General features: G+C 40.0%; 1 protein-coding gene across 1 annotated transcript in view; it reads right to left on the bottom strand.

The window, feature by feature from the left end:
- The window catches only part of LOC146829946 (indolethylamine N-methyltransferase-like), a 197,697-nt gene that overhangs the window by 129,868 nt on the left and 47,842 nt on the right, over positions 1-19,987 (bottom strand). Inside the window, exon 2 of the mRNA XM_085604210.1 lies at positions 6,498-6,705. Coding sequence (XP_085460336.1) covers positions 6,498-6,705 — 208 coding nt within the window. The remainder of the gene's footprint in view (positions 1-6,497; positions 6,706-19,987) is intronic.

Here is a 19,987-nt window from a genome sequence, read left to right as displayed (position 1 = left end):
CTGTGTGCATATAGGAATTACAGGCAGAGATTTATTGCGTATTGCTCTGGTGATTTCACTGTTGCATTAGATGGAAAGGGGGAGCCATTTTTTGGTGCAGAAGCAGACTCTTAGCACACACCCAGCTGCTTACCCTGTGGAATCATGCACAGTATTCACAAGCGAGTGGGGTTTGAGGTTTCAGTCAGTAATGCAAATACATTCAGCATCACTAAGGCTGGTTGCCCTTGCTGGAGTGTAGGCAGACAAACAGGTTACACATGGTGCTGGTCTGAAAAAGCAGTTTGGACATGTGCTTTTTTAAGAATCTGAAAAGTGGATTCATAATGTGTCAGTCTGTAAAAGTGTTTATCACTTGCCAAAAAAAAGAGTAGTAAGTGTGGTTTCAAATTGGCAAAGAAATTACGTGTTCAGACTAATATGAAAACATGACTCTGTGTGCAAAGGGGAATTACAGGCAGAGATTTATTGCGTACTACTCTGGTGATTTCACAGTTGCATTAGATGGAAAGGGTGAGCCATTTTTTGGTGCAGAAGCAGACTCTTAGCACACACCCAGCTGCTTACCCTGTGGAATCATGCACAGTATTCACAAGCGAGTGGGGTTTGAGGTTGCAGTTAGTAATGTTTTATTAAATATTAATACTTTTTTCTTTTTTTTCAGATTGAGATAGATAATTTTCGAAAACTAGAACCATTTTTAAAGCAATAAAAAAAAAATTTAAATGAATAAATATTTTTTTGAGTGGTATGGTAAGTCAAAAATATCATGGTCCCTTTTTTCCACTTCTCCACAATCACATTTTCAGTTTTTCTTTGTAGTCTCTCAAGGACCTTGTAATGTGATAATTGATTTTTAGTGTTTTTTAAAAAAAAAATAATAATTACGCGTACCGTACGCGTACGGTAAAAAAAAAAAAAAAAGAGTTTTAAAAACATATATAAAAAATAGATGAAAGGTAAGGTTGGCTCTTAAAAGAGCCGTTGTGTTCATGCAGGGACAGAGGAAAGAAAGAATGGGAATATTAGACGGTACGACAAGTGTGCTGATCTATTTTATTGTTCACTAGGGAAATACTGGTCTCCCTATAACAAATTAGATCATGACAAGTGGCACACCGTATTTCAACCCTCAGAAACCGACGGTTAATTTCCTGAGGAGAAGAAAAAGGAGATGCTCCCCCCACAGATGAAGGGCTCACCTGACCTGCAGAAGAAGGACTCGGCACTGCAGATGATGGTCCAGGCTGAGCTGCCGTGGATGTGCTTGGTTGATTTACTGAAGGGTTACCTTCAGTAAGTCGAGCATGTGTCCTTCTGTGTACATCCTTAAGGTGTCTCATCATGGTGTGATTCCCGAAGGAATACTTCCTGTCGGGATTCCCTCTTGAAAGTACACGGCCACACAGCTTACAAGTCACTAAGGGTGCATTTACCTTTTGCTGGCCCTCTGGAAAAGAAAAATACTCCCATATGAAAGAGGTCTTTTGTTTCCTCGCTCTCTGCCTCAAGGTAGTGCTGCTAGCCTCACTCTCAGAAGGGCTCTGCTGTTCTGTCATCGTATCACAAAGACAACCCAGCTCCTTCTCCTAAGGGATCACAAGCAGAAATGAGGGGAATGGGTGTGGTGTAGGAGAGTTCTAGAACTGAAAGTAGTTTCAACCAATCAAAAGTTGTGTTTCATAATCACATGACCAACCGTACGCTTACGGTGCGCTTACGGTGCGCTTACGGCAAAATTACGCATGCGCGTAAAAAAGACACGCGCTCGCGCGCATGCGCATAACAGTCACTCCCCAACACTTCCGCGTAACGTGCGCGTGTAGCGTACACGCGTACGTGCCCCACGCGCAGTACGCGCGGCTACGCAAATTGCGTAACTATACGCAAACAGCGTAGATAAATTACGGACATTGCGTAAACCGTACGCTTACCGTAAGCTTACCGTACGCGCACTAAAAAAAAAAAAATAAATAAATATTTTCAAAGTTATACTAATATATCTTACCTGTTTGGTAAAAAAAAAAAAAAAATCTAGAAATATTGCAGATTTTAAAGAAAAAAAACATAGTGTTTTAAGAGAATAAAAAGTTTAAAAAAAAACTTGTTTTTTAAAAAAAAAAACACATTTAATATAGGAATTTATAAAAAAAAAAAAAAAATCAATAAAAAAAAATATGGGAATCACATATGTTATAGCTAAGAATTAGCATTTAAAAAACCATACAAATTCACTGAAAAAACCATGGGTTTCACACACGTTATAGTTAGAAATTAGCATTTAAAAAACCTTGCAAATTCACTGAAAAAACCATAGGTTTCACACATGTCATAGTTAGGAATTAGCATTTAAAAAACCTTGCAAATTCAGTGAAAAAACCAAAGGTTTCACACATGTTATAGTTAGCTGGACATTTCACTCGTAAAAAACCAATGAAATTCCCCCGTTATAGTTAGTTCAGCTAACTATAACTCGCGCGCCTGCAATGCACTGCTGATGACATCACATATTACATCACTCATGACATGGTCACTGACATCACTCATGACATCACTGATGACATCTCAAATGACATCACTGATGACATCACTGATGACATCATCCTTGTGATAGAGTGGCAGACCTCCTCTTCCCCTAATATAACCTTTGATACACACATTCAAAAATAGAGACTGAAATTTTCAAAACAATGGACATACCAATACCAGTTACAAGAACCTCTTAAGTAATTCTAAGAACCACATACACATCCACTCATTCACCAACAGTCCTATACAGTCACTCATACATGCACTCACTCATCATATGTACTCATACACCTATACATCCTGTTACACAATGCCACTCATCCATAGAGTTACTCACACATACTCACTCATGCTAATAAAGAAACAAACATACATTTATTAGCTTATACAGTTATACACACACCACCACACTTACTTCTACGGAAACTTACACATACTTAGTCTTATAAACAATCACTTATAGAAACACATACTTATTCATACAGGAACTCTTTCAATCTCTCACTCTCACATATACTCACTTATATACACCAATAGTCACATATACTAGTTTAAAACATATGTAGTTACTCATAAAGACACTATTGAGACAGTAATTCACTCACTAACACAACCATTCACACACTCATCCACCCATACAGTCCTGCACACATGCTGTCTTCAACACATACAAAGAGTGAATCACTCATTCATGCACCTATGCACTACATAATACCCCCCACCAAACCATGCAGACACTCAGACTGATACTCAAAAAAACAACTAATAACCTATATAGACACCCATGAAGCTACTCACCAACCCATGCAGCCACTTATACACAAAGTGAGAGACTGATACAGATATTTTCATATTTAAACATTACTCACTAAGCCATGTATTCACTATGATACACTTAATCAGTCAGTTACACAATCAATTTTTCAAAAACAAAGCATCCATTTAGACACTTATATACCCATTTATTCTTCCATTGATCTTGAGATATACATATATAAAACATATTTAATTTTCAGAAAAACACACATTCACTGGATGATGTCATCAGTGATGTCATTTGAGATGTCATCAGTGATGTCATGAGTGATGTCAGTGACCATGTCATGAGTGATGTAATATGTGACGTCATCAGCAGTGCATTGCGGGCGCGCGAGTTATAGTTAGCTGAACTAACTGTAACGGGGGAATTTCATTGGTTTTTTACGAGTGAAATGTCCAGCTAACTATAACATGTGTGAAACCTTTGGTTTTTTCACTGAATATATATATATATATATATATATATATATATATATATATATATATATATATATGTACAGAGAAAAAACAAGGCTTACAGGGACATCATAGTTAGGAAGGGGAATAAATAAACCTTAGAAATTCACTGGAAAGGTTACAGGGACTGTGAGTTAAATATGCATACCAATGTGTATTCAGTGGGTGCATCACTGACTGTATGAGTGAGTGATTAGGTGTCTCAATGCATGTATGGGTGAATGATTGGTTGCGTGAATGTTTGTATCAGTCTGTCAGTTGGTGTCTAAGTGGCTCTATGGGTGTGTGAGTAGGTAATGAGTGGCTGTATAAGTGATTGATTTGTTGGCTGAGTACCTGTATGGGTGTCTGAGTATCTGTGTGGGTGGTTGAGGGGGTATGTGACTGTTTGTACGGATGAGTGAGTGGGTGGGTGAAACAGTGGCTGTATGGGTTAGTGATTATGTGTGTGAGGGGCTGTATGGGTGAGTGAGTATGTGTATGGCTGTGTGGGTGAGTAGAGGTCAGTGGTATATAGAGAGTCACTTGGTATATAAAAGGCAGTATAGGTGAGTGATGGTCTATATGAGTGATTGTATGGGTGAGTAAGTGAATGTGAGAATTACTATATGGGTAAGTATGTGCATGTGTCAGTATCAGAATGAGTAAGTGAGTAGGTATGTGAATAGCTGTATGGGGACTGACTCAGTTTGTGAGTGGCTGTATGGGTATATACGTAGATATGTTAGTGGCTGTATTCGTGAGTGAGTGTATGTATGGGTGGCTGTATGGGTGATTGAGTGGATGTGTGTAGATATATGAATCAGTGAGTGGGTGTGAAAGTACTGTTATGGGTCTGTGGATGGGTTTGTTAATGGTTGTGTGGGTGGGGGCGTGGGTGTATGAAAGACTCCATGGGTGTTTTAGTGGGTGCATTAGTGATTTTGTGGATAATATCATTTGAGATGTTATCAGTGATGTCACTGACCATGTCATAAGTGATGTAATATGTGAGGTCATAAGCAGTGCATTGCTGGATTGTGAGTTATAGTTAGCTCAGCTAACTGTAACTGCTGAATTTCACTGGTTTTATCTGAGTGATACCTGAGACTAACTATAACATCCATGTAACCTTTGTTTTTTTAGTGAATTTCTAAATTTCTTTTTTATTCTATTTCCTAACTAGTATGTTCCTGTAACCTTCGTTTTTTTTAGTACTTTTTCTATTTTTTTTTAAGCAGTATTGGTGTTCGCAGAGTGGTGGAGAAACTGAGCGGGCCTCTGATCAGCTATTAGCAATCCCGCTGTGTAGGGTTTACAGAAATTACTATGACAGCTTCTTGGTCCCCAAGGTCTCTCAGCATCCAAGAGGACTTCATTTGTTAGCCAGTAATGCACCTGGAGACATGTTTTCAGAGTAATGGAGAAAGGGGGCAGGCCCCTGAAGACACAGATCGCTGAGAGGTTGTCATGGCCACAACCCCTTTCTCTACCATTCTGCAAACATGCCTTCTGACACAGTACTAGTTGGGGAATAAAAGTACCCTTGGCTGCTCATGGTCTTTGGAGGTAAACAACCCCTCCTGTTACTGCCAATAAGTCCCACACAGCTGGATTGCTAATAAGTAGTTGGAGGCCGTGCCCCCGTTCTCCACTACTCTGGAAACATACCTCGTGGTGCACTACTGGTTGATGGAAGAAGTTCACTTTAGTCCTGAGCCCCTCAGGAGGCAAGGGGATGCCATCTCCCACCATTAGTGGGAAGCACGGAGTGACAAAAGTTTACAAACTCCACCTGCAGTGCAGAGTATGCCACCCCCCCTAATATATGTTTCACGGTTGGCGTTTTGATCTTTTAGGTGGTAATTTTTATGCTAAAAAGTAAAAAAAAATCATAACTCCAGTTCTACTGATTGGTATTTTGTCATTTTAGTTTCAGATATTAAAATGTACTCTATTGTTCTAAATTGGTGTGTGAGTTTTCTTGGGTAGCTTTTTTATTATACTACTGTTTGTGTGCTGCAACCAGGTTCATCCCCAACCTCCCACACAGAACTCACATCACACCACACCTCAGGGTGCTCCACTGGCTCCTGCTACACAAGGGCGCTCAATTCAAAACCCTCACATGGACATTCAAAGCACAGCACAACTTAAGCTCCACCATCCTAAGCAGTTACATCTTTTTGACCACCCACCCACCCAGACAGCTCAGCAACGCATCACTACTACCCGCATATATCCCAAGCATACATAGAACCAGATCAAGAAGAAAGGCTTTCTCTTATATCACTATTACTCTGTGCACATCACATCAGAGCCGCCTCTCTTCTTGAATTCCACGAGAAGATGAAGAACCTGCTTTTTAGTTCACCAACCTGCCGCATAGGCAGGTTTAAGCACACACACCTGCTCAAAGCCATGATACCCTTACAGGTGATTGTGTTCATTACAAATACACACAACATAACATAATCCATCACATCTTCGAGGAGAGGTCTCTAGCTCAGCAGAAATATCTAAAAAAGAGTCAAGAAAACTGTAAGAAGAGTTTTAGTTAACCTTTGAACTTTTACAGCTTATTTCAAGTATTGTGAAGTTCTGATATAAGACAATTTTTCAGTCTAACAGCTCTAACGTTCTTTATGAAACTTTTATTAGGACTTTATGTGAAAGCAAAGTTTTATAAATGGTATATGCAGTTGAAAACTTACCCACTGCCTACAAGGTCAATAAAGTTCTTTAAAATATCAATTAAATCAAGACAACCAGGTTCGTTCTTCATCCACATCTGAACCTCCGCAATGGCTTTATCACTGGGACAGGCAAAGTAGGCGTCTGTGAAATGGTCACTGACAGTGACAGCCCAATGAAAAAAAGGGGCGAAGGACATTTCAAGTAGAGTGCCTCCTTGTACATCACCTGTTTATAGAAAAAACCACAAATGAGTAGATTGCACACTATAAGATGAGCCAAAATGTCTTCAATATTTTCAAATGAGAGTTCATGCGTCTGAAGTGCCCTCATCATTGGGAGTTATGCGTCATATATAGCAGTCACCTAGGCTCCCTCTGAATAAGACCTTTACAGGAGAGCAGTTTAATAGGTTACATGTGTAATCTAAGGAATCCTGAGGTACACACAAATAAAGATGACTGCAAAGTAATTTAGAGGACTGGCACTTGTGGGAGTTAATAGGGAATTTAATAAACCAGAAAGCGTTCCAATGGACTGCCAAACCCAAGGTGGCGGTGTGGCAACCACTGACTGGCGGTCTGACCGCCCTATTATGTATTTGGTGGTCAGAACGCCATCGGACTACCTCAACAGCTGTGGAACCATGATCACTGCGGCACCGCCAAACATATTACGAGTTTCTTCAGTACCACAGTTTACATGGCAGAGAACCCACCATGAAAAGTATGGCGTTGAGGAAACAAAGAAACCTCACAGGGTCCCCTATTGCCTCAAAGCAAGGGAATGCATGCAGGGAGGCATACGGTATGCCCCCCTGCGTGCATGCACCCCTGTTCCTGTTCGGCATGGACTTCACAGTCCATGCTGTGCAGAACAGGGGCTTTGACACTCCCACGGTGCTCACATATGAGCAAAAGACACACAATTGATGGACAGAATGCAGAACAAATCAAAATATTCACCCCCAGTCAAGAGATCTGGGTTAAATTCATCATTATTTTGCTCACCATGCCACCCCAGTTTAGACCTGGCCATATGCAAATAAACTTTGACCCTGTGTTTCATGGGAACAGTCCAGCCCGATCTGCCAAGCCTGGTCCTCCCTGGGCTGGAAACAAGCATCCTAGGAGCGTTTTTGGGGTTTCTCCCCTGATCGGACTAGGATAGCTTGAATCCCTTGACGTTTCGCATTAGCTCTGGATCTTTCCTTTCAATACGAAAGCATCTGAGTGCGCATGACCATTGGAGAACGTATTGTTATTGATTCAGGAACAGAGGAACAGAGGACTCTTTCCTGAGATTTTGGGCACCTCAATGTCGATGGGCCCATCGGCTAGAGCTTATCTAGCAAATTGTCAGTATATTCTTATTATATTTGGTGGATAGATATGATTGTTCCATTTTCTTGTCCCCCTCATTCCACTCCACTTTGAATTTTGGAACATCACTTATGAGTGGCCAGATGAAGGTGTAACCCATATTGTGGTGGTCACCTAAACGAGTGTCGGCGCAGGTTACAACAGGAGTACCAGGATTTCAATTTCTGATCAATAGTCTTGTGTTAATATAGAGAACCATGGACAATGTATTGATTGATTAAGACACCTAAACTATACCGACTAGTTCTAAATTAATATATTTGTTTTAAAAAAGAATCCATTCAATACTGAGAAACATATGAAGCGTTAGGCTGCTCCTTTGTATCCTAATGTATTGTCTCTTGCTCCTGTAATTTGTTCCCCTTTATGTGCATTGTGGATACCAAAAGACGTATATTGTATTGTGTGTTAGGTGATATTAGTATGTGTATGGGGTGAGTGATTTTTGGTATGGATACGGTGTTCGAATGAATTTGATAGGGGGAGGAAGACCTAAATTGTGTGTCACTTATTGAGTTTAAGTTATTTTTCCTTTGTATTTATTGAAATTGTCTACATAAGGAATCAAAGTGTATTTCAATTTTTTTTATTAAATCCGTACAAAATGTATGCACTACTATCTTTATTATTTAAGCTTTCCTGATTTATGGGGCTTGATCATATTGGGGATATAAGCCCCAGAAAATATCGAGATATTCCGCTTCTAGCTAGCAGCAGGGTGGTTTTGTTCTAGGTTTGTTTGCTTTATTTATGACCAGGCCTAAACTACTTGGATTGTGCTTCTTATTAAATGCACTGTGGGTTTTATATTTTTCTTTTTTCTGCAGGTGTTTATCGTGAAGCGCTCATTAGAAAAGGATTTTTCACTGTTGGGAACTGTTAGACTGGCAGTTTAATGAAAACTTGGCCAAGAATGTGCAGCAATTGGGGGTGGGGGACATCCTCCTGTACCAACCAGACCGGATGCTGCTAACTGCAAAACCATACAGCTGCAAACATCTTCGTCAAATGCTAGAGACCTGATGAGTCTACCTGCTCCCAGGGAACACCCTCTCTGGATTGGACTGACCAGAGGAAGTTGGTGGGTCAAAGTTTCCAGAACATTCTATTGCTTCTGTTGTGTGTTCCCTAGAATAGTTCAGGAGTTCCTGTCCTGATTTTGCTAGGAGAATGCCGTTTTTAAACTCGGCTGATTTTCCTTGCCCAGCGTGTTGATATTGTTGCTTAAGCACCTGTGTCTTTCCCCTGAACCTTCATTTGGTTATCCTAATATTGACAACTTCCTCTTAGAATTTCTCATTTATGGAATCAAATGTATTTCTTGTTCTGTGCCCTCTTGGCATCATAGTTTGCATCTTTTTGTTTATAATATATAAAATTTGATTCCAAAATGTTATAGATATATATGCTTTTTGTATACATTGATTTAGTGATTGATCGATTTGTAAAATGTACAACTTTTTTTTACTAAACATTTATGGTTTGAACACCATCCTCTTTGTTGATTTTGTGGAGCCACATTGGTTTAACACTTATTGAAATGTATTAATAATGCTAGCATCTTTCACACGCTTCCCGTTGACAACCAAAGGTCCATACGACCAGTGGAAGATTATGTACGTTACTTATACCAAAGCATTTACGAACTGGGAAATCAGCCAGATCACATTCATTAGTGAAGGACCTGGTTTCAGGGTTCTAACTGACCAGTTTACACAGGGAAGACCAATGACAGCAAGTAAAACAAACACACTGCCAGCTCTCCTCAGCTTGTCACACTTGGTAAGAGATAGCTCACATGGGATATCGGCATGAAGGGGTTCACAGCGCTTCCCCTTTTTCTGTGCCAGTACTCTAGGATGCAGGGCCACCGAATTGTGACATTATGCCTGGCCACAAAGGACACTTCAAGGAGGTCACTTTCCCACTCACATTCAGACAGTGTGTATTCTGTGCATGTTTGGTCAAAAGTTTCCCTAGTCACCACTGCACTGAGTTTACCAAAATAAATACTGACATTACTGAAAGTATCCAGGGCTGTATCTTCCAGGGGATTGTCTGGGGTGGAATGCCCCCCTAATATTTTCTCAGAGTCAGGTAATTGCAAACGAGGTGACCTCGTGATAATCAGGTTGTGGTTTTATTGTTGGTGCAAGGTTGCTGTGTGTCTGACCAGGGCCCTGCCTGTTCTCACATGTAGACCTTGGCATAAATCTCAGCTCTGCTTGTGCAGTTTGTGAAATTTGGCAACTCTGTGTTCTGCAGAGGACAGGAAGTTACCAATAGACTCCGCACTCCACAATGGAATGGAGGTTTTTTTTGTCGGAGCACTTGCAATGTTGTTTTGCGACTATGGGAGCAACTTGCCAAGTGCTCACTAGATTTCCTAGCTGTTCAGGAGTGCCACGAGATTTGCTGGATGCCCGCCATCTCCCGTGAGATTTTGCTGCTGCCAACAAGGCTTTAAGCCACGCCATCACCTTACAGCAGCTTTTTTATGATGTACGCAAACACCCAAGATCAACTCCGGAGGAAACCTGGGGAAGATTCTCTCCTTGAGAAGCATCTAAATCTTCCTGAAATGACGATTTGGAGTAAAACACCTCCTCAAATGGACTGTTCGCGTTGGCTTTTTGTGCGAGCAGTCTTTTCTTTCTTTACTTTTTTTCCACCATATAGAAAGTGCCCCTTGTCTCCAACTTCCTGTTTTTGTCCAACATGCTCTTCCCAGTTCTTTGTCTATCTCCTGTTCACCTTTCATTTGGATTTGGTGCTGGAAGGATCCCTCTTTGTGTCTGCTGCATCATATACCATTGAGTTTAAGGACGTTATATTTGAGATTTCACAAGTAAGTAAGTTAAAAAAAACTGTTGTATCAGGGCTTTGTTTGTTTCTCAGAGGGCATGCACCAGGATTTATTTCTATTTTCATTCAATTTTTTGTTTAGTTTTTTGTGGTGGTGTGGCCTGCAGTTTCATAGGGGCCCAGTTATTATTTGTATGTATTTTTTCTTATTATGTAAAGGATAAATGTAGCACAATTTTGCCAATTGTATCAATTGGTTTTTTTTTTAAATGTGCAATATTCTTTTAATTCACTATGTGGCCTAGTCTGCTAAAGGGTCTTCAAGCCATTAGGCCCAGTACTAGTCATGAGTGCATGAAACACCTGTTTCTGTGGTGTCTGTTTGAAACATCATTTAGTTCATGGATGGCCTTGGAATAAAATACACATTGGATTTTTTTCCTGTAAACTTGCATAGGGTGAGGTAATGACTTTGGAGAATGTATGTTGTGGTAAACAATTTTAGCCCTGTTAATTTTACTTTTTGGTATTGCTGAATAAGTGCTGTGTTCTCTGTGTTACCACCATGCCTGTGTCTTTGCTCACCATGCCATGTGGCCAGAGGCCATTTTGTATAGTGTCCATAAGACTGCATGTATTCTTTGTTTTCCATGCCTGGTGCTTGTTGTTGCTGTGACCATGTGGCTGGCGGCCATTTTGTGCAGGCAGCTAGTGTGCTTTTGCCACAGGCCTGCAATTGTTCTTTGTTGTGTCCATGTCTCCTTGCTAGCTGTTTGACCATGTCGTTGGTGGCCATTTTGTGTATGCAGCCAGTGTGCTTTTGCCATTGGCCTGCATATCTTGTCTTTATTCCCAATGCTTTCTTGCTCAGTGTTGTTGTTGTTGTTGTTTATGATGTGGCACTGGCTGGCAGACATTTTGTGCATCAGGCCTGTCTGCCCCTTTGCCACAGGCTTGCATGGAATGGTTGAAAAATATAGCAGATTAATAAATTGTACGCTTGGGGATAATTTCACTCATTTAAAAAGACAATCTATTTTAATTTTAATTTCAATTTCCTAACATCCAGTATTCATTGTCTAAGGATTATTCCATTGTCACCTGCACCTTCCTGAGTGCTACATCCCAACATGATGCACAAAAAGCCAACAATTACATCTGTATGTTGTTGTTGTTGCTCTTTCTCATCCTTCCTGAGTGTACTCCATGAAAGTTTATGTTGGTGTGGTTTTATGAATGTATACATCTACCGCCAGTTCATCCAACAGTGGCATCAGCATCAGGAAGTGGATCTCCCCAGTTTGGAACTACTTTACAGTTAGCAAGAAGCAGACAAATATTGCCCTATGATCCATTTGCAGAGCAATTGTTAGTCGGGGTAAGCTTGGTACAAACTATGGTACCGGAGGCCAAACAACCCATTTGAGAAAACACCACACAATTCAGTGGGAGTAGCACTGTAGCGGCCAGCACAACTATAAGTGGTGTTGGTGAAGGGGGTGAAAGGCTGAGCAGGGAATCTGATCTAATCATGGTGAAAGGTGAAGGTGAGGAAGACATGTGTGTTAAGCAAATCAGCCCTGTCCCCAGACTTGCAGTAGTATCGTCCACATAAGCAATATCGCAATGGCACAAGACTCAGGTTGAAACACCAAGGAAAGCGCGTGCAGTGGCTGCCCTGCTGAGAGGCACAGTGAACCTACCAACGTCTGCTCTCAGGAAGTTACCTGCATCATTGGCACCAGAAAATAAATAAATCCATTATACTATTCCTGTCATGTTTAGGCAGGAGGGGCAGTACGAACGCAACCACCCAATGGCACATTTGTTCAATGGCTAAAATGTTAAGCTGAACCTCCTCCCATTTTCTCTTGTGGAAGCGGTGGGTTTTCTAGAATTTGTAGCAGCCATCTGCCCAAAATGGAAGGATCCCAGTCGGTCCTATTTTGCCAGAGTTGCTGTTCCAGCACTACATCACGGCATGCTGGGATTGCTTGGACAAGCTTTGCAGCAGAGTGCTGTTCACACTATCCACCTGACAACAGACATGTGGACCAGTTGCCAAGCCACTGATTACATGTGCATCACTGCACACTGGATCTCTTTTTTGGGTTTAGAGAAATGATATCTGAAGGTGTTAACACTGCTTAGATTTTCAATGGCGCTGGGAAGCATGTGACTGTAGCCATGTTTGCCATGGAGAAATCTCATACTGCTGCAAACATTTTGGATGAGTTTAACAGCAAGGTCTTTAAGTGTTTGGTGTAGTACATAAAATGTATCAAATTTTCTTTGCAACTTTATGTTTCACACTGGGTATATATAACTCTATTGTTTCTGTGGCATCTTATCCAATGACCAAAGACCCAGACTATATTCAAAATTAGTACATTCAATATATCAAAAATCACAATATTAAATACATTTTTATACCAAAATATATGGCAAATTCAGTACATAATGCTTTTCTCTAAAACATACTTTTTGCACGTTGTATCCCAGATGTCACAAGCATTCAATCATACAACATCTCTCGTCCTTCCACACCGTCCAATAAAATGCCAGCATTTGGTGTTTTAATATCCTTACGTGGATATGTAATGCTCTTCTGTTTATGTTGGTTATGGGTTAAACAACCAATGATCAAGAAATCAACATTACATTTTGGTATTCGGTTTAGACCTTCAGTCTACAATCCTTGTTATTTTTTATATATAATATGCCATCGTTGTATAGTATATTTGTCTTTCATCTGGAGGCAATATTACAAATTCATTTCTGGTATCTATCAAATTCCACTGCATCAACATCATTGTACATGACTTTTTCAAAAAATGAGACTGAGTCAGCAACTTACTGCCAACCTGCAGAAGAATCTGCACTATTTTCAGCCATTCTTTTAAGACCCAAAAGCAGCTGAGGGTCATTCAGCATCAAAATTGAATTAAAACACTCATACATGTTGAAACCCAACATATTACATTTTGCAACATCTGTTTGAGCAATAGAGACCGATCAATGAATATGTCATGCAAAGAGGGGATGCAACTGTAAAAGGCACGATCATTGAGATGGACCGATGGGGCCCACTAACATGCCTGACAGAGATGCTGCTTCCTTTTGATTTTTTTACACACTAAGTCAGTACCATGGGCCTAGCTATCCTGGAGTTGCATTTGCTACAGGAACAGATAAAGGAGGTATCTGAAATGTACACAGGTGTGGATAAAACAGATGCATATGGGAGGAGAGCGTATCCTTCACTTATCTGTTAATATAAGAGTTCAAGGAGACATGGTGTAATTCAACCATTAAATCTGTGCCACAATTCTTGATCCACATTGAAAATTAATACTTGCCGCTTTCGATCCCTTTTTCAGATGGCAATGTTTTAACCTACAAAATGTAGATTGCTGAGCAAGCCAGTGACCTAGAAAAAGAACAGCTGGGAATTAGAAGTCCACTCCTCCAGGGCACAAGTTATGCGGTGCAGCCTTCAACTTCAGAGGGCAGTACTATTGGCTCAGAGCAGCCAAAAACAAGAATACCAGCAATAACAGGAGCATCAGCCCCAAAATCTGCAAATTAATGTTTTCTACTGGCAGGGCTGAAGTCCAGTGCAGAGGTGAAGGCAAAAAAGGTCAAGCAAGGTGGAGCTCCAATGACTATTGACAGGATGCTCCAGGCTTATCTGTATGACCCAACAGAGGTCTATCTTGATCAAAACCCATTGGTAAATTGGTATGGGAAGCAGCGCCAATGGCCAGTGCTAAGCAGGCTTGCAATAATCTATCTGGCTTGACCAGTATCCAGTGTATCCGCTCAGTGTGTGTTCAGTGCAGCTGGTGCAGTTGTCACAGTGAAAATGACTAGTCTCTTGCCCCTAAACATGGATACATTAACCATGATCAAAATGAATCAGCAATTTATACCAACACATTATACCACACCTGAAGTATGAAGAGTTTGAAGGTGATTGGTCAGTCTCAGGTCATGGTAGTAGTATGCTAGCTGACCTATATCTGGGTGAACCACCTGAGTTAGAGATCAAACTCTACTTCCCTGAATACTAGGCCTGGGCCACTAACTACCAACCATAGAACGTTCCCCCTCTCTCGCCAAACTGCTTTGACAACACAAAAAAAAGATATAGTTAGGGGAACATTCCTTATTTTGTTTGCTTGTGTCTGACTGACTTATGCAACCTCACCATTTTAGTCACATTTTATTGCCGGTTTGGAGTTGCATCAGTGGGCAGTGGAGAAGCCTTTCCACCCCCATTTCCCTCAAGGATATTGGAGGGACAAATTTGTGCATGCCTCCATCCTCCTGTGCCTATCTATAATTTATGTATTCCCCCAGCCGGACTGCCCCGACATTATTCTATTTACAAGACTGGCCAATGTGTGTTTTGTGAAACGATGGATCAGCAATATACCACCGCCACTGCACTTGAATTAGAACAGTTAAAAAGCATGCATGTACCAAAGGTACCAAAGGTTTATATATATTATGAGTGATTGTTATTTGTGAGTTGTGATGATTCATGTTGTGGCAGGTGGTGAGATTGGGTGTTTGTTTAACTATAACTATTAAGCATCATTGTGTGTGTGATGAATTACAATGTTGGTGGCCTAACAAAAGGTGATCATTTTTTTCTGAAAGTGATATTTTCCTTCCCCTTTGACACTTAGCAAGATTTGTTTGCCGGGTCCACACTGATTTGTTTTCTGTTTCACAATCCTCCAAAACCCGACCAGTCTCTTTAGCTAACAAACACAAATCTAGTCTACACAAAAATGACTCAATGTTTCTCTTGTTGTTCATCAACAGGTTGTTCTATTGCAATTGAGTCAGAACTCAGTTGATCAGGAGTTGGACACATTATGAGTCAGGAGAAGGATGGAAGGACTCACCAGAAGAAGGAAGCTATCAACTTGAAAGAAACCAGCAGATTTGGTGATGAATTTAAGAGGCTTATTAAACTCTGTGGAATAGTGATTATAGAGAGGTGCATGGATTTTACTTGATTTGGAAAATGCAATGTTGCTGAGTGTGTGTGTGCTGGCTTGCTAAAACTTGAAACTGTGTGGTGGTTGGGTGAGGGGTATGTTGTTGTAGGTAACTAGACAGACATGTGGTGGTCATCACATTACGCATGTGTTGCTAGGCTACATATTATTATTATGATCATGACAGTTGCGAGTTTGATCAACCCGATATATGCAGCCACTTGTGTGTGATTCGTGGGTGTTGTAATTGCTCTCAACTAATTGATCGCAAATCTGTCATAAAATGAATGATTGCAAAGGACTATTCTCTCTTCGTCTGACTCTAGACTGAGTATTCTTGAAGCTCTCCTCATGAAGTTTACCTTCTGTCCTCCTCTTTTTTTCTACAATATCATTTTTGCTCTACAATGCCCAGGCCTTCTCTTCTCCTGCACAAAAAGGAAAAAGAACCATAACACTCACGCTTACCTTACCGGACCGCATTAGCCAGACACCCAAGATTGATGGATAATCCAGTATAATTTTTCTTTTATTAATAATTTTGTAGAACTGTATTTGTTGTTTGCTTTACTCCTAAATAATTTGTAATGTATTGGCTATTTTTGAAAACTAGTTGATAGAAAATGTATGTATATAATAATGTAACTTAGATCTCTATGGGGTTGATTGATTGTTTGGTTTGCATTGCATTTAAGCTACCTGGAGTCATTCCTTCATTTCCTTTTCCTCCCACAACATATTGACAATGGTTGGCTGCTCATTGCCCAGATGAATAAGGTATTTGCATAGTTGTAAGATTCTTCATAATGAATCCAGAGTCAGGTTGAAGTTGAAGATAAGTAAAGTTTATTCCATAAAAGAAGATCCCATCCAACAGCCAGTGAGACAATCCTGCAACTGGTCATTTACAGAACTTCCCCACATACAACAATCCATGACATAGATGAGATTCTATACAAAGCACCTAGCAACATAATCCAATGTAAAATGCCACACATCTCCCTCCCTTGACAGGATCATTTTTTTTTGTTTACTTATTTTTATTCTTTGTGCTTATAGTGCAATTAAACAATAACGTTAACAAAATCATTAAGATAACTTGGTCTTTTCACTACTCTAGGAGATGTCCTAGGGCAAACCAAAATCTTTCCCTCTTCCCCTTTAGATTGGTGAAGAGAAGAACTCTCCTTTGAAGGCACCACCCCCTTGCTATGTTCCGAGACACCACTACACACACATACTCTATTTAAATTCCAAATTCGATGGTCCTGTGTTTGAATAGCATTGTTGAAGATTTTGATTACTTTGATAGGTTTCATAAATTTAAATGAAGAGCTACCCAAGATGCCAGGACATTTGATTCTAACCCAGTCACCAACCTTTACTTTGGTGTTCTTTACAGCATGTTTGACATCAAAATATGCCTTTCTCAATTTTGCTTTTTCTTCTTCAACACCTAACATTTTTTCACCGTCACACACTCCCTCCTTTCCTTTTGATAGTTCATACTTGTTAACCCAGTATGGCTCAACGCACGTATTGGGGACCCTACCCCGAAACAACAAGAAAGGAGTTTTCCCTGTTGTTGCATGTGGAGATAATCTGTATTCCTCAACCTTACCAATGACCTGATTTTTCCAATCCATACCCACTCCTTTGGCCAAGGCAATTGTCTCTTTAATTACTTTATTACATCTCTCCACCATCCCATTGGCCTCTGGGTGATAAAGAGAAGTTGTTTTGTGAAGAATCCCTCTAGACGCTAACATTTTTTGCATCTCCCTAGAAACCAGTTGAACGCCATTATCAGACAAAATCGACGTAGGCAGACCTTCCCTTGCAAATAAGCTCTTTAAACATTCAATCACCTTACCAGTGTTAATTGTAGACAAGAAAACTATCTCCGGCCACCTTGAGAACATATCAATGACCACCAGTATGTATAGTTGAGATTCCTTACATTGTATTGGACCAACTATATCCAAAGCAATCTCTTCCCATGGACTATTTGGACGTTTCCTCAAGACCATTGGTTGCACATGAGTAATCTTATTTTTGTCACTGATAGCACAGGGAACACAATCCCTTATGATTCTCTCAATCATCCTGTCCATTCCAGGCCACCAATACGACATGCGAAGTCTTCCTTTACTTTTGGTCAAGCCTGAGTTAGCCACATGCACTAAATCAATCAATTCCTTTCTAAGAGTGGTAGGAGGAATCAGTCTGGTCCCTCGAAATAATAAGTTATTGTCAATAGATAATTCATTACAAACAGCCCAAAAATCTTTTGTACCTTCTGACCCATTTTTACTAGAATCCCAACCTTTTTTTAATAAGGATGTCACTTCAACCAACATTGCATCACTCTCTAATTCCTTTAACCATCTTTCTTCATAAATGATGTCATGATCCACCATGCAAACAATTTCGTCATCCTCATCGTCATGCAAACTCTTTTCCTGCTCATTACAACCAGGAACTAGACGTGAAAGAACATCAGCAACACCATTTTCGATCCCAGGAATATATTTTATCCCGAAGTTATATTCCTGCAAACCAATTATCCATTTGGTTATTCTTCCAGAAACTAGATCCAATCCTTTCTTGCTAAATATTTCAATCAGAGGTTTATGATCTGTATGGACCTCAAAATCCATACCCCACAAGAATTTCTTCATTTTCTTTATTGCCCAAAATACAGCTAACGCCTCCCTTTCCACCACAGAATATCTAATCTCTGGATCTCTAAGACTTCTTGACAAGAACATAATGGTTCGTACACCCTCAGGACCACATTGTTTTAATACCGCTCCAAGCCCTTTCTCGCTGGCGTCAGTTACAAGAATTGATTTACTTTTTGGATTAAAACTTCTTAAAGAAGGAGCCTGACTAAGCTTCCTCTTGATGCCCACAAATTCTTCTTCACACTGATCTGACCATACAAACTCCTCACCTTTGCGTAATAGTTATCTCATGTTGACCGTTGCTAATGCAAATCCCATCACAAATTTTGCATAATATTCAACCATCCCTAGAAATTTCATTAATTCCGTTTTGTCTGACGGAGAACACATGTTCATTATAGTTTCAACTAACTCAGGTTTAGGCTTTACACCATCCCCAGAAATATTGTGACCCAGATAATTGATGGTGTTGGATTTAAATTTGCACTTTTCCCCCTTAACTGTTAAGTTGTGTTTACACAAATTCTTCAAGACAAATTTCAATCTCATATCATGTTCAATGTCATCTTTAGCAAACACCCAAATGTCATCTTGGTATACACATACCCCTGGAACATCTTTTAACACTCTTTCCATTACACGTTGAAACACTGAAGAAGCCGATACCAAGCCAAACGGCATTCTTTTAAACCTATATGTGCCAAAAGGTGTTATAAATGATGTATAATCTCGTGATGACTCCTCCAGTTCTATTTGATGGTAGGTCGAGGTAAGATCTATCATGCTAAATACCTTAGCCCCATCTAGAAGTGTCAACAACTCAGTGATGTTCGGCAAGGGGTATCTGTCTACAACCAAACACTTGTTGAGTTGTCTCAAGTCGATGCATAGGCGCAAACTTCCATTGGGCTTGCGTGCTGCAACGACCGGAGCCAACCATTCACATTCTTCAATCGCCTCAATTATCCCACAACTGCTTAACTTCTCAATTTCTTTTTTCATATCCTCTCTAACAGAAGGTGGAACATTTCTTGCCTTACAACATACAGGAACCGCGTCACTTTTTAGATGAATCTTATGTTGATATCCTTTCAGACAACCTAGATTTTCCTTGAACACATTTGGAAACTCTATTTTAAAATCATGTACATACTTGTCATCAACTACCTTGTCCACAGATTGAACTCTGTCTCTTAACTGTATGGGAGGATTAGCATTGGGATCAAGAAATATTCCTAGATCACCCTGATGAATCCAGCTAATAATGCTATTCCCACGCTTAGAAACGTAAATTTTCCCAGATATCAATCTCTCTTTGTATTCTATCAACCCTATAAAATATCCATGAAGTTTTATGGGTTCTCCTCCATATGCTAAAGGAATTATGTCAGGTTTCATTAACGTAATTTTTCCCTTCAGCTTGGAGTTATAGAATTCATTGGATACAATAGTTATTTTTGCACCCGAATCAAACAGAACCCTAGTATGCTCTCCTTCAACCAAGATATTATCATATGGACAGGTTTTATTGTTACACTTATCTTCAACTTTTATCACAATCTGCCCACATTCTCCTCGGAATTGGCTTCTCCACATTCCCCTTGATATATTTCAATTTCTTTCA

This window comes from Triturus cristatus, chromosome 5_1 (genome assembly GCF_964204655.1).
Source record: "Triturus cristatus chromosome 5_1, aTriCri1.1, whole genome shotgun sequence".
Taxonomy (NCBI): domain Eukaryota; kingdom Metazoa; phylum Chordata; class Amphibia; order Caudata; family Salamandridae; genus Triturus; species Triturus cristatus.
This window is presented reverse-complemented; position numbering and strand designations above follow the sequence as displayed.